The sequence below is a fragment of the Mytilus trossulus genome, chromosome 1 (assembly GCF_036588685.1).
Source record: "Mytilus trossulus isolate FHL-02 chromosome 1, PNRI_Mtr1.1.1.hap1, whole genome shotgun sequence".
NCBI classification, from domain to species: Eukaryota; Metazoa; Mollusca; class Bivalvia; order Mytilida; family Mytilidae; genus Mytilus; species Mytilus trossulus.
The window spans coordinates 76,219,693-76,235,269 of record NC_086373.1 but is presented as its reverse complement, the minus strand read 5'-3'; the positions used below and the strand labels follow the sequence as shown (position 1 = coordinate 76,235,269).

Genomic DNA, 15,577 nt, shown 5'->3' with positions numbered 1-15,577 from the left:
GAAGTGAACTTTGGACTCTGTGGAAATCGGAAGAGGTGTGTCAAAAATGTAGAGTTGTCTCCCATGAAAAATTGCCTTGACCTTGTTGGCACAACACCAAATGGCGCTTGGCATTACGTGGTATTCATTTATCGTTTATCAAAAACACAGGTTGTTTTAAAGGTAAGGAGTCAAATATTGTAAAAAAAATCAGTTGATTAAGATATTCAAATTTCATCAATGTAAACTACTAACATTACAGAAATCAATGATTACAGACATGTCCAGGTAGGTTATATTTATTCATTACACATGTTAACCTTAGACATGTTAGACTAAAATATTTACAAAAGTATAAAAAAAACCGTGAATATTTAGATTTTCGACAATAACGACAGTAATTTTAAGCACATTGCAGTAGTCTTACCTGTGTTAAAGTACAAAGTCGACAGTGACAGCTTTAATACAATTGTCTTTGTTAATATGAGGCAGGCTTTACCTGTAAATGGGGACGAAGTCTGTATGAATTTTTTTTTGTAACTTAATATTTGTTAGAAAAAACCCACGGAAATACTGTAACGTTTCCGATTTTGGTTCCGTTGTTAAGGATTTTAGTTGTGACGTTATTTAAATTATGACGGCATATGCAATGTAAACAAAGAAACGCTATCATTAGGTAACGTTTTTTCATATCAAGGAATTATTAAAAATGAAATTGGTATTGCGTTCCTCCCTATTTATAATAGACTGGTAAATATATATTTTACTAAAAGATTCATACAAACAAAACCGGAAAAAAAAGGAAGTACATTGTAAATTTCTGCGCAGGTCCGGGATTTCAAAACATGACATAAAAAAAATTGAATGATTTTGAGTTCATTAGTACAATGAAAAATTCGGAAAAATTTCCCGAATTTTTTTTTATTGAATTTTCTACTGTTATTGGGGACTTCCTCCCCATATTATTTGAAAAATATGGATAGAGCTTTTTCTGTACATGTGTAAATGGATTTGTTTTCTACACCATGTGACATTTTTTGCATAGCCAGAGATGGATTTAGAGGGTACAAGTCAAATCGGCACCTGGTCAAATCTGCACCCATAGTAAAAGTCAAATCGGCACCTGGTTAAATCGGCATCTGGTCAAATTGGCATCCAAAAATATTTGATATTTTATATGTTTTTAAAAATGATTTTAAAATGTGGGGTTTTGATTTTATCATGCATTACATCATTAAAAAGCATCAAGCAGTTAGAAAACATAGGTTAATTATTTAAAGTTTTCCCAACGTTCTATGACTGATGTTTTGGTTTTGATAAGTTTTCTCTTCAAAAACTTCATAAGAAACAAAGAAGCCCTAACACAAACTAATGTTTAACAATGAGACAATTAGAAGCAATAAAATGGAAAACTATGAGTCTCTTTCAATAATTCAAACTTTCATGCAAAATAATTAGCAATTCAAGGTGTTTTTTCAGGAGAGTTTAAACAGCATTAAACTAACAATCCTGCAAAATGTTCAACTGTTAAAAAGTGTATAAAAAATATCCAGTACGGTACCTCATATATCATTGCAAGGATTTGTATAGTGAGAACTATACAAATCCTTGATCATTGTATATATATAATTAAAATAGGCATTTACATATAGTTACATGTAACTGGTTAAGAGAAAAATATATATACATCAACTCCTAAAAATCATTTTAATGTGAATAAAATTAAGTGAATATTTCTGGACAACCCCTTCCTTATTTTTACTGTTTTTGCTGAAATTACTGTTAAAATATGTATAATAAATAAATCTAACATGGGTGCCGAATTGACTATATAAAGTGCCGATTTAACCAGGTGCCAATTTGACTAGGTGCCGATTTGACTATACTGAGTGCCGAATTGACAAGGTGCCGATTTAACAAGGTGCCGATTTGACTAGAATTCGCGGACTCTCAGTGACTGCTGTGGAAAGTAAACTTGGAATTGATAGTTTAAAAATTAGAGGGAGTCCCCTCCTTTTGTGAAAAATATTGGTTGATTATACAGGAAATCACTGGAGCAGGCCCATCTTAGGCAGTCAGTCTGGACCCTTTATGAAAATATCTGGATCTGCCACTGTTTATAGCATCCAGACACATACATACATCTACATTATAAATGTAGAAATATTGGAATACATGTGTACATAAAGCAATTTGATCAACAATCATATATACATTTTTGTATATCAGAGTAACCTAGTGAAAGTGGCTGGGGCATAGAATTTTTTAATAATTTATCAAAATGAAGGTTTTATAATGCTTTTTTCAAAAATTTAATAAAAAGTACATGCTTAATTGTCAGATTTTGTATAGATTATGCATGGAAAATCAAATTTTGTGTGAAAAAAACCAAAACTACATGATAAAAATTTCTTTTTCTGAGTTATCTCCCCTTTTTTGGCAAAGTTGAAAAAATTAATCAAACACAAATATGTTTTTTTTTTGGGATACGATTGCTTTTCAAGCAATCTGTAGACTTATACCGGTGGCTCAGAGCATTGCCCTCACGTCAATCGTTTTATTCTAAACATAAAGGAACATCTCAAATTCTTATGATTGTCTTGCTTTATAAGGTAAAATCAAACAAAGTTATTGAACTTCAACAACATTCCTATGATATTCTTTTCATAATCTTCACGTTTGATAATTCCCTTGACTTTTATGCGTGTTTTTAACAACACGGAAAATCAGAATTAAGCAGTATTTATGTTTAGTGAATTTATAAATTTAGAAGCACATCAGATGGAATTCCCAGTTTTGATAAAATGCGAGACTTTCTGAATTCCGATAAATCTATTTCTGTCACATAAGAACTGAAGTGGAGTTTTTCTTATATGTAACCGTTATGAAACTGATATTTGAGATTTTACTTCCATAAAGCAATAGATAACCATCTACATGTAGGTCACTTAATAAACATTTTTAATATTCGTTCTTGGTCCAGGGTTTTTTTTGGAAATTATACGCATGCATATAGTTTTCTTGACTTCAAGGGGTTTTAGATTGAATGGTTGCTCTAGATTCCTCACTCAATTAATTAATTTATAACTCATGGGATCTTTTTTATGTATGTCTGCTATTGAGGGTTATTGTTGTTGCATAATTTTAAATCGTATGCATCATTTAAATTAAAATAAATGTCGTCCACATCGTAGAACACCCCTTCATGCGAAATGGAGTCTTCCATATTATCGTTTCGAGTTGTCTCCTTTCCGGAAGTAACTTCCGTGAATTCTAAATCAAAACAATACATCGAGTCTTAGCTGGTTCTGTCAAAAAACGTCTTATTATATTAAAAAAGATCGCAATTTAAACCGATAAATATGTATGGGAAGGAGACATGATAACTGACCCAAAGGAAATTAAATATTTAAAGAGTTAGGAATGGGGTTCCTCCTAGAATTAACATAGGAAAATAGGTGATAAGATACAAAGTGAAATAGATACCTTCTCTCACTCTGAGTCTCAGTTACTGCTGTGGAAAGTAAACTTGGAATTGATAGTATAAAAATAAAACACAATAGGCATAATCACATTGTTCATACGCTTATCCGGGATTGGCTATTTTGTAACTATTTTACATGTGCAGTTGAATTAGTTTTGAAAATAATATTATCCAGCTACATGTTTACATGTGTCAATGAAACAATGGCAATCGTAACCCTCAGAGCAATCTGCTCTTTGATTATAAATTACAGCCATAACACGATCACTTTTTTTTGTTCTACAAAATTCTTGCAAATGAATTACATACTACTCTCAAAATTTGCACATTTCATCAAAGATTTAGGACAACTGATCTGCTAACTTCAAATCTAAGATGGAAAAAGACCACTGAGCCACCTTAACCAAATTTTCTGTATACATTCGTGTACTAAATTTTTGAGAAAAAAAATCATGCCTCTTTAGAAAAAAGGTTAAAAAAATGCTTAAATATCCTAAAATCATTAAATGAACATTGAAAGTATACAAATGGTGACATCATTTGTACATGTATGCTTTGCTTTGCTAATTACAATACACATTATATCTCTATCATGTCTATCTAAACTGATTTTCAGACATGAAGATGACATGTTTTTTTACAAATGCAATTTTTGTGTATGCAGAAATTTGGTAACATGCAAATTCAATTTATATTGATTCAGATTTTTTTTCTTAAAACAGAATGCCAAAATTATATTAAAAAATTATCATTTATAAGTTTGAGGAATCATTGTCAAATTAACAATGTTCATGTTTATCAAACTATTATAAGTTATATGGTTCACTACTGACCCCCTGCAGATCCATAAAGGGTTAGTAAAATCCATAGGGGGTGACGCTGGATGCTGAGTCCCCTATAGGCTATGGATTTTATTCACCCTCTATGGATCCGTAAGGGGGCAGTAGTTAACTGTATAAGAAATTTATCGCACGCTAGACTTTTCTGCCACATTTTGTTGCAAAATAAACAATGAAACACAACAACATTAATAGATGACGTCACCATTAAGGTGTCATGAACCCCCTATGAAATTTACTTACCCCTACTGTCTCTTAGGGGGTCACCATGTGATGGCGTTAAACCAATCACAATGTGATAATTAATTTACCCGCAGTGCGATAATTGTTATTATGATGCTGTGTTATTATCTGTAAGGGCAAGAACTTTTCACAGTATCCATATTACAAGTGGAAATTAAAAGAAAATGTGAATAACATTCAAATTGCTGTATTTAGTGAAAGGTATGGATAAACTGGGGAGAATGCTAAAATTGCTATATACCTTGTAAAGGCAATGCTCAAACCATAAGATTAACTTGTTACTGTACATGTATGTGTATATGGATCTGAAATATCTGGGATGTCTCAGACAATATGCATGATATATATAAGGTTGATGTAAAATTACATACCAATAACCTGTTTCAATTTTTATTTGTAATTTATCAAATCGGCTTTTGTCTTTCAGATTATTGAATACTAGTAGAATATGGCTTTGTTCTACTAAGAGTTTTGATGTGGAAGATCTGTGACCGACAAACATTTTTGCCATGGGGACACCTAAAGTCCCCACCATGCACCATCTTCAGCATGAGGCAAATCCTCTGAAGTGCCAAATAACAACACCTGACGAATCGTCTCATCAGACAGAATCTCCTGTTGATACTAAATATATTGTCTCACTTCAAGTTCAGTCAGTAATGCGAAGGCATAGGACATCACCAAAGGTTATACTAAAAGCTAGTATCACTTCTGTCCTTGCTATAACCATTGGTTTTATAGTGCTTTATACCTTTTTATTGAAGTATTTCCCACCTACAGTTCCATACCACAGCTCTCACAAAAGCAGAATTAAATTGATTCCAAAATTTGGTGGATCATCAAAATTTGCTGCAATGGAGAATCATTATTATAGTCTGAAATGGAATGTTTCAGAGATTTTAGGAAATACTCCTGGAAATATATGCAAAAGTGGTATAGAATTTTTAATTCTTATAGTGTCTGCACCCAAAAATATACAGAATAGACAAATTATAAGAGAGACTTGGTGTAATCCAGTTTTGTACAAACATTCCGAGAATGCGTGGCAATGTTTGTTTCTTATAGGTAAAGTCGAGTCTAGTGACTTACAGGACAGTTTACAAGAGGAATTCAAGTCTTTCAGGGATATAATATCAGGCAGCTATACAGACTCTTACAGAAACTTATCGCTAAAAGTGATGCAAGGATTCCACTGGGCAAGCAGGTATTGCCCAGCCAAATTCATATTAAAAACTGACGATGATTGTTTTGTTCATACTCATAACTTATATAATATCATAATACATCATCAAGATGCCAACAGTTTATACATGGGTCACGTCCAGTCAGACCCCAAACAGCGTAGAGTTATACGTGATCAAGACAGTAGGTGGCACGTGCTAAGAGAAGAATATGAGGAGGACACATATCCTCCTTACGTCAGTGGTGTAGGCTATTTACTCTCTGCTGATGTTGTAAAAAAAGTTGTTAACATTAGTCAGTACATTAAAATCATTCCAAACGAGGATGCTTACATGGGAATTTTAGCTCAAGAAGTGAACATTCCACCAACAATTAGTGCTAGATTCCAGTTGTCCTCCAGTGGATGGTCTATGTGTAACTACATGTACCTGCTGGTTTTTCACAGGGTTGATTACAATAGACAGAGGGAAGTCTTTGATAAAACTCTCCAAGCTTTACATGAATGTAAAAATACTCAGAAATTGACATGGAACTGATACCTTATAATTCATAAGTAAGTATAATATTATACATGCAGGTGATGTTGTCTTCCTAATTATACCCCCGCTTTAAAAAAGGGGGGGTATACTGTTTTACCTCTGACTGTCCTTCCGTCAGTCCGTCAGTCAGTCCGTCCGTCCCATGAATATTTTTTGTCCCATTTTTCTCAGGAACTACAATACAAGGATTTCTGAAATTTGGTTTCAGGGTTTTTCTAAGTCAGCTATACAGTGTGATGTGTTTTCAGATTGATCACTTGACAACTTCCTGTTTACCGAACACTTGTATGATTTTACACATGATAACCAAGTTGAAAATTTTTGTCACATTTTTCTCAGGAACTACAATACAAGGATTTCTGAAATTTGGTTTCAGGATTTATATAAGTCAGCTATACTGTGTGATGTGTTTTCAGATTCATCACTCGACAACTTCCTGTTTTCCGAACACTTGCATATTTTTACACTATTAATATTATCCACTTGCGGCGGAGGTATCATCAGTGAGCAGTAGCTCGCAGTTTCACTTGTTTACACTAAAAACTTCTGTTATTTTCAGACTGTTAATGACATCTTTACACTAACAAATCATAGTAATTGGATTTTCTTTATATATTGTTGAAAACTATTTATTAAAATGAAATTTAATTGTTATATTTGTTGTGTAATTTAGCATTAAGCAAGCAATTTTTTAACTGAAATAATGCCAAATTCATACAATGTGGCATGTGCATGTTTTGTATGGTAAAATGTTGAACTTGATCCAGCTGAATTCAGTACGTTCATTGACATGATTTAAGTGCCAGACAGAGATAAGAAGTTTAATTTAAATACAGAGAATAAGGTCATGGTTTTATGTCATTTGTCTTTTGGAAAATAAGTTTACAAATGGTATCAATTTTCTTAAACATGTTAAAATTTAAGTGGAAATTTAAAACTAAAAGTAAAAAACATTTCTGTGCTTTACATGTAGATATGTATTACTTCACAATTTTAATTTCCCACTTTGGTTCTATACATAAAATACAAGAAAAAGCTTAAGTAAGTATGTCAGAAATGTAGGACAGATTTAAACCTTTGCATTTATAATCTGCCAAAACATTATTTTTATTCTGATGTATCACAACATGTGTAAAAAACCCATCTGTCTTTTATAAAATTAATTCAGAAAAGTACATTTGTTTATGTTACCCTTAAATGTCATATCGTGTGTCGTAAGACTAGTTTAAACACAAAGCTACTTTTCTGTTGTCAGCTGTGTTATGTTAGATTAACATGTTAAGAAATCAAAAATTTATCCAGTTTAAATGTTTATTATGTTTTGCATGGACAATTTCTGAACTGAAAAAGTTTTAAAAAGCCACGTTCATTTATTTTGATGACCTAAAACTTAACTTAACAGGTGACATGTTTATGTTACAAAAACAAATACCTTCAACAATAAATGTCTAGGATAGATTTGATCATGTTGTTATGTTATGCAAGCTTTAAGTGCATCTGTACTAGCTTCAGGTTACATCAACACTCATACATCTTTATATACATCTATTATCATGGTTATTGATGTTGATGAGGGGTTATTAAACAGAACTATTAAAAGTTGCATATATTGCATATTCCTGAGATAATAATTGGTACATTGACAAATTAGCCATTCTTTTTTTATTATAACCATAGATACAATGACTAGCGGGGCGAAAGTAGCCAACCTTGAAAAAAAAACCTTTTATTGTGACTATAATCATGGAAAGTCACCTTCATACATTAAAGTACACGACAATGAGAAATTGTGTGATGTGAAGCATGGTACTGTTGTACATGTATGTCCAGGGTCTGGGTGTACTTCAGGTGAAAATCTACATGTGTTACTGACTTACATGAACATGTACTTTATTGCATTTGTAAAAGTATTCAAACATTCTTATACATAAATTAGTAAGAACAAGTATATTTTTTTTAAAGTTTGTAAATATGTTCTTTTGTACTTGTCATTCATTATTAATTCAATTAATTTATTTTGTTTTTCAGATTAAAAGACTATGGTTCACTTCATGAAAAAACTGCATTGCTTTTGTATTCATCTGAAAAGTGTACAACTATTAGATAAAGATGACACACTTGCCAGTAAAGAACTTACATACGATAATAACTGATTTTCAGTAAATTGTCAGTAAACAATTGCAACTTATTGAAGGTTGTCAACTTACACACAATTGTACCTAAGAACTTACACATGATTGTCAGAAAAGAAATTACACATGATTGTCAGAAAAGAACTTACACATGATTGTCAGTAAGAACTTACACATTAATGTCAGTAAAGAAATTATTCAATGTTGTTAGTAAAGATAACTTACACAAGATTGAGATTAATTTGTTTAATAGTTAATGAAATCTGATCATGAATAATGTTATTTCATACATGTATATACATATAAACATATGACACACACACAAAATTTATCTTCAAAATTGTGATTTAAAAATATTTTTTTTTAGTTAATATACTTGACATAAGGAAGCATTGTTTTTATTTAACCTAAGCATTCATTGTGTTTATGTTGATAAAGCAATGTTAGTTATAAAACTGAATCTGATAGAAAATCAGTATGAGAAAATTTCATGTAATGATTATAACTACTAATTAAGAGAAGATAATCCAACGTCAATGGCAAAGTCTTTTGTGAAGGGTCTCTTTTTATGCCCTTGTTGTATTTTAATGTCCTGAAAGAAAACTTTGTAAAATCAATGATCAATATTCTTAGATAAATTCTATAATTGCATTTGGAAGGCTTTGATTTTTGTAAAGAAAAAGGGACCATGCATGTTTTCAATTTTTAAAAAAATTTTTGGACAATGTTTTTAATAATAAACCGTGAAATTTTCTGCGTGATTGAAGCAGAGATTATCATAATTAACTGAACCCCTCCCAATTTCAACTCTCTCAACTGATGGATCATCTTCTGCATTGTTGACCATGTCAGCCATTGGTTGTTGAGGTTGTTATACACCCCTGTAGTAGAATTCTTTACCAAATAAGTTGGAAGTTAATAATACTACAGTACTAGTGATCATTATGTTTTAAAATTCTTTTGAAAGGTTGTTATGTTAAACGTTAGAAATGGTATTTAAAGAATTAAAAATCATAAACAGTCATACATTTTTCCAGAAATCTCATGTTACATGGTAATGACAGAATCATGAATCTCAGCATATTTATTAAATAAACGACATTGATATTTTAAAGGTGCATTGTAAATACACCATAAGAATTCTACAATGTATCTTATTATGTTTGTGACATTCTTGTCATTTTTGTGATGATCTGGAAATGTTTAATGATAATAAACTAATTATAATGTTTATATGCAAGATTGAAATTGTGAAACAGACGTACTCATTTGATATCCTTTGTGCATAATACAATGTATCTTGATAAAAATGTTTGTCTACAATTTTTGCTAGTTTGAGATCTGCAAGTGTCAAATAAACATAATAGAGATTATTTAATGTGCTGCATAATAAAACTGAAAAAGTTGAAAAACATAATACTCAACTTCCTAACTCAGCATTTTTTTATGCAAGAAATATAGAGGGAACCAATAAACTCATAAGATGATCTAATCTTTTATTTTCCTATTTTGAATGTATGCTTTTGAGAATAATTCCATTTGTTTTTGTATTTTCATTATAAGACATCAAAAATGAAATTCAAATTTTATTATAATAAGCATTTTTAAAGGGGCACTAGCTACGAGATATATAAAAAACTAAAGTAAGATTTTTTTTGTTCAATCAATAATGAAAGTGAAATAGTGAAATAATAATTCGCTTTTAGCAGCCAAAATGGTTCAATTTTGTCAAATTAAGGGACGACATCAAAAGTTCAATGTAGGATAAAGAACTTAATTCACATAGTTTTTAAGCTTACCCCGTTACCCCCTTTCTTCACTTAATTTGGGATAAAATTATTTACCTATATGGATACATGTATATGTAAAATCGATTTTAGATTAAGAAAACTTGCAGCAATGTTGTCAAATCAATAATTAATTAGATGGCGTCTGGACTAAAATACACACGAGACGAACCTACATATTATGTACTCCATGCTCTGTAAACTGTTTATTTTAGACTTTTGGTAGTTTGGATAAATGTTTTACATAGTTATAAATCAAATATGAGAATTTGAGTCAAATCGATGACCATGATTTTGACAGCTAGTGCCCCTTTAAGTTTCAGTTTTATCTTTATTTTTTATGTGAAATATGTTAATTTCCAAGTTATGTCCCCTTAACATTCCTGAGTTATATGATCAGTTCAGCATTTTTTTTTTTTTTATAGCAGAGCATCATCATGCTATACTTTGAAATAACTGCCAATACTCCAGTATGTAGGGTAAACAAGACTTTGTTGACCTGTACATGTGCCACCTGAATCTTTGCTGGAGTAATACATTGATGGCAATAAATCTATTTAAAAATTACTGATTAAGGGGGATCGCGGGTCTAAATGATTTTTTTTATTTAATATAGCATTTCTCTTTATTTTTCTATAAATGAACTTTATCTTATACTTAATAGAAAAATGAAATAAAAAAATGGGGTCACCATTAATTTACGCTCACAATCTGCCTTCGAAAGAAGCATACATTTTTGTTGATGTCCTTTTTTTCTGTTGAACTAATAGGAGAAAAAACGGTAATATCGAAATAAAAAAAGAACTAAATTACAGAAATCGCTCAAATTTTACAATTATTTAGTTTATGTACAGCTTATTTGAAAACAACAATAAAAAATATAGGTCACCGATAAGTTAAAAAAGATATTTCAATTTTAATGCCAAAAAATGGCATTTTTGCACCAAAGGGAGATAATTTGGAGCTTTTTACATGATATCTACATTTTAAACGTCACCTGGGGTCAACACAAATTGATTTTTTGGAAAGATTTTTGTACCAAATGATAAAGTTACAACTATTAAAGGTTATAAATAAAATTTGTATTGAAAAAATAGTGTTTATTTTTTTTCTGAAAATCTTATACCCGCGAACCTCCTTGAGGCTTATAATGCAAGGCCATTTTTCATGTTTTACATCATACTTGTGGAAGTTAAAATAATAACAGTGCCTCGCTATAATGTGTATGTATCTGAGGAGATTTAATCTTGTGCTATTGTATGTCTCATTGAAAAAACTTACATGTACTATTTTTAACAGATATCACATTACATTGCAGTTTAAAATCTGTCAATTGATACTTTTGTTTATTTACATTTTTGTTTACAATGCCTGGTGCATATGTATATATTTTGTTAAGATCTTTCTTGACAAGACAGCTTTTGATTGTCACAGTTTGAAAAAGAGGTACCGGTACTTCCTTTTTGTTACAATGTTGGAGAATCAACCCTATTCAACTTGTTTTTTTACGTAAAAAGTTTCAATTGTTTAAGCCATGATTAATTCATTACTTCCATTTGGTAAGTATCTTTTATCAGACCGGTGCATATCACATATTTCAATTTGGTTGTCAAATAAAAAATCATCAATTTATCACTCAAAAAAGTTGGACAAGGGAAACAACTCTTAACTTTAAATTATGTCATTCAAAACCTATCTATAATATACTGATCTGGTTATTGTTTAGTTTTCACTACTTGAATGGGATAAATCAAACTGGAATATGGAGGTAGACCTCTTACAATAATTATCACACTTAAAATCAAAATATTTTTCAATTGAGGAAATCTCCTAATTTTTCCATAAATGTAAACTTATCAGGGAAAGCAACTATTATTCATTGTCTCAAAGATGTTATTTGGTCATTTAAGGGTAAAATATGACGGACAGTGAATGTTTTATCATTGAAATTTGTCTATTTATGAGAACTAATATCCATGTTGTATGGTTTTCAAGGATTATAATCTTAAAAAAATTAACAAGTCTTTATTATATCAAAATTTATACCATTTGATATATAAACTATTGTATGGTGAATTGTTTTGTCTCAAAATTTTACTTGCCTCACTGTTTAAATTTAGCTGCCTTTTAAAAACAGCAAAATTTTAGAGGACATTAAGGTGATAGATACCATATGGAGTGAACCCTGTACCCAAATGTTTATGACATACATGCATATTGTTTTTTTTTCTCACTGGGTTGACATATTCACCACTTCTCCTTTTATTCATAGTAATTGTAAAAAAAAATGTTCAGAACTTGTTCCATTATTTCATTTATCACTGACAATCAATGAATGGATTCATCAAGGCAATGCAAATAATTGTTTAGCCAGTTTTAAAACCCAAGAAATGTTCTAAATAACAATGCAAATAACTTGGTATCTTTACTGATTTGTTTTCCCATATTCATGTTTATGCAAGAGCAGAGATTTGAAAAAAACCACATCGACTAATTTACTTCAGTTTTAATGTAATATAGAAATCACCAGAACCAAATGAAATGAAGAGGTCTTTGTGGTTTTTGTGAAATAATTGATTTGGTTTATGTTGTGCAACCAATGTCATATTTTACAATTTGATTTGCATAATTTTCATTATTGAATACTATTCTGTTACGTTTCACATTGTTGATATCATCCTTGTTTGTGTTCCTAAATCTTATATTTTCTGTTGATGTGAATTAAGATATGGTAGATGGTTTTTGTTTAACAATAATAAAAACATAAAATAAATCCATAGTTTTGTTTTTTTATACAACTGCAAATTTATTTTTGGGGTCGTTTAATGGTATGATGTAGTTGTCGTCTGTGTAGTCCGATGTCACATTTGGTTTGCAAAAAATAACTTCAGTTTAAGTCAAGGGATCTCTATGAAATATGATAAGAAGGTTCAATTTCTCAAAAAGAAGGTCCTAACCGTTTAGGAATTAGGGCCTCAAAAAGGGCCAAAACAAGCATTTTTCTACTTTCAGAATAATAACTTGTGTATAAGTTTTTCAATTACTCTGAAACTGTACCACAATGTTGAATAAAACATGTAGAAGGTTTTGATCAATTTTGAGGGTTAAAGTGCCAACTGTTTAGGAATAAAGGACAAAAAAGGTGCAAAGTTTTTCTAGTTTCAAGACGATAACTTGTGTTTAAGAGTATGGATCTCTCCGAAATTATACAAGGTTCCATGCTACAAAGGAAAGGCTGGAATTCAGTGTTGGGAGTAATTGCTTCAAGAGGGGATTCAAAATTTTGGGGTTCCAATTTTTTAAGAGGTTCAAATTTTTGTCTCAAAGTTTAAAAATTTCAAATTTTTGAAAATTTTCAAGAAGAATTTTTAATGTGCACAGTATTGCGCAATAGATTTGTAAGATCTTGACATTTATTTTGTGTCAGAAACCTATACTATGTCAACAAAATTTGATCACAATCCAAATTCAGACAGTATCAAGCTTGAATATTGTGTCCAAATTGGCCACAACAGTTCAGGGTTCAACATCTGCGCTTGTATCAGGCTGCATTCATACTGTGGTTAAATGCAAATATTATAATGTACAGTAGGCCAACTTCTATTGAAGTATCACTATTTCCAATAGACCTTCTGTATGATTGTTATTTCACAATTAGTTAAAGATACTAGTAAGTAGCATAGACAATCGTAACACAGTCAGTTAAATCTGGATCTATTATTGAATTTGTGTGAAGCAATTTTGATACATGTAGAGACGATATGGATGCTCCAGATATCAAACCTTCTTATAAAAAAACGTTGGTATGATAATAGTATATCTTAAAAAAGTAAATGAAACTGTTTTGTTTAATCTCAAATTTAAATATGTTTATTTCAGGAATAGTTTCAAATCTCTTTAAATGTTGAAATAATTCTTGAACAACAGTATATTACAAGACACTAATAGTTTAACAAAAAGCCGACATTTATTTAAAAGGTCTCGCTCTGGAGATGTGTGGGTACAGGTAATTTATACAATATCCCATTAACAAAAGTTCATCGAAAGTTGACATCTAGAAGTCATACTGTGTAACAGAATGTTAACATTGCAAACAAATTATAACAAGAATGTGTCCAAAATACATGGATGCCCCACTGGCACTTTCATTTTCCATGTTTCATGGACCGTTTAAATGGGTCAAAAGTCTAATTCGGCTTTAAAATTTAAAAGGTCATATCATAAGCATCAAGTGTACTAAGTTTCAAGTTTATTGGACTTCAGCTTCATCAAAAACTACCTTGACTAAAAACTTTAACCTGAAACTCCCACTTTCATTTTCTATGTTCAGTGGACCGTGATATTGAGGTCAAAAGTCCGATTTGGCTTTAAAATTAGAAAGGTTATATCAAAAGCATCTAGTGTACTAAGTTTCAAGTTGATTGGACTTCAGCTTCATCAAAAACTACCTTGACCAAAAACTTTAACCTGAAACTCTCACTTTCATTTTCTATGTTCAGTTGACCGTGAAATTGGGGTCAAAAGTCTAATATGGCTTTAAAATTAGAAAGATCATATCATAAGCAACAAGTGTACTAAGTTTCAAATTGATTGTACTTCGGCTTCATCAAAAACTACCTTGACTAAAAACTTTAACCTGCGGACGAACGAACGAACGGACGGACGAACGAACGGAGCCACAGACTAGACCAGAAAACATAATGCCCCTCTGTTATCGTAGGTGGGGCATAAAAATTCATACGGGTAACAGAATGTTAACATTGCAAACAGATTATAAAAATTCATCCAGGCGGGTATCTTTTCAATTTAAAATTAAAAACAATCTTTGAAGGCGAGCTTTGATAATAGCGTTTTACCTCACTTATTTTCAAAAGTCATGTATGTAAAATGCACGAGATGATACATTTTTTAAAACTAGCATTCAGATCGTTTCAGCAAGCTAATAGGGTAAATTGATAGGTATGTATGAGGCATGCATTTTGACTGTCAAGAAGATTCACATTAAGCATCATTCATTTCAAGAAATATTTAATTCTGTTACAAAAGAAGCACATCTCAAAAATGGATGACCGTTAAAAACGTTTGGAGCTACTTTGTAACAATTTTTGTCGTAGTTTTCAGTGAGTCTTCAGCATGCTTTCGGAATTTACAAACATGATTTGCTTTCAGGAAACTCCAATCATTTGAATCAAAACAAGGTGCACCATTACATGATATGATTATGGTTTTAAGAAAGATTCAATCTAAAAGACAAAAGACAATACGTCTTTTAGAAAAGCTGCATATACAAATCAGGTACTCCCGACTCCAAATTAAACAAGGACAAATAAAGGCAACAGTAGTATACCGCTGTTCAAAGTTCATGATTAGCTAAGTGAAAACCTAAAAATTA

At 31.0% G+C, this 15,577-nt stretch overlaps 1 protein-coding gene across 1 annotated transcript; it reads left to right on the top strand.

The window, feature by feature from the left end:
• On the top strand, window positions 1-10,298 carry LOC134685309 (beta-1,3-galactosyltransferase 1-like). Its single transcript, XM_063544968.1, has 3 exons — window positions 1-162; window positions 4,973-6,280; window positions 8,295-10,298. Exon 2 carries the CDS (start codon window positions 5,055-5,057, stop codon window positions 6,261-6,263), a length of 1,209 nt encoding a protein of 402 aa, XP_063401038.1. The 5' UTR covers window positions 1-162; window positions 4,973-5,054; the 3' UTR covers window positions 6,264-6,280; window positions 8,295-10,298.
• Window positions 10,299-15,577: the final 5,279 nt, after the last annotated feature.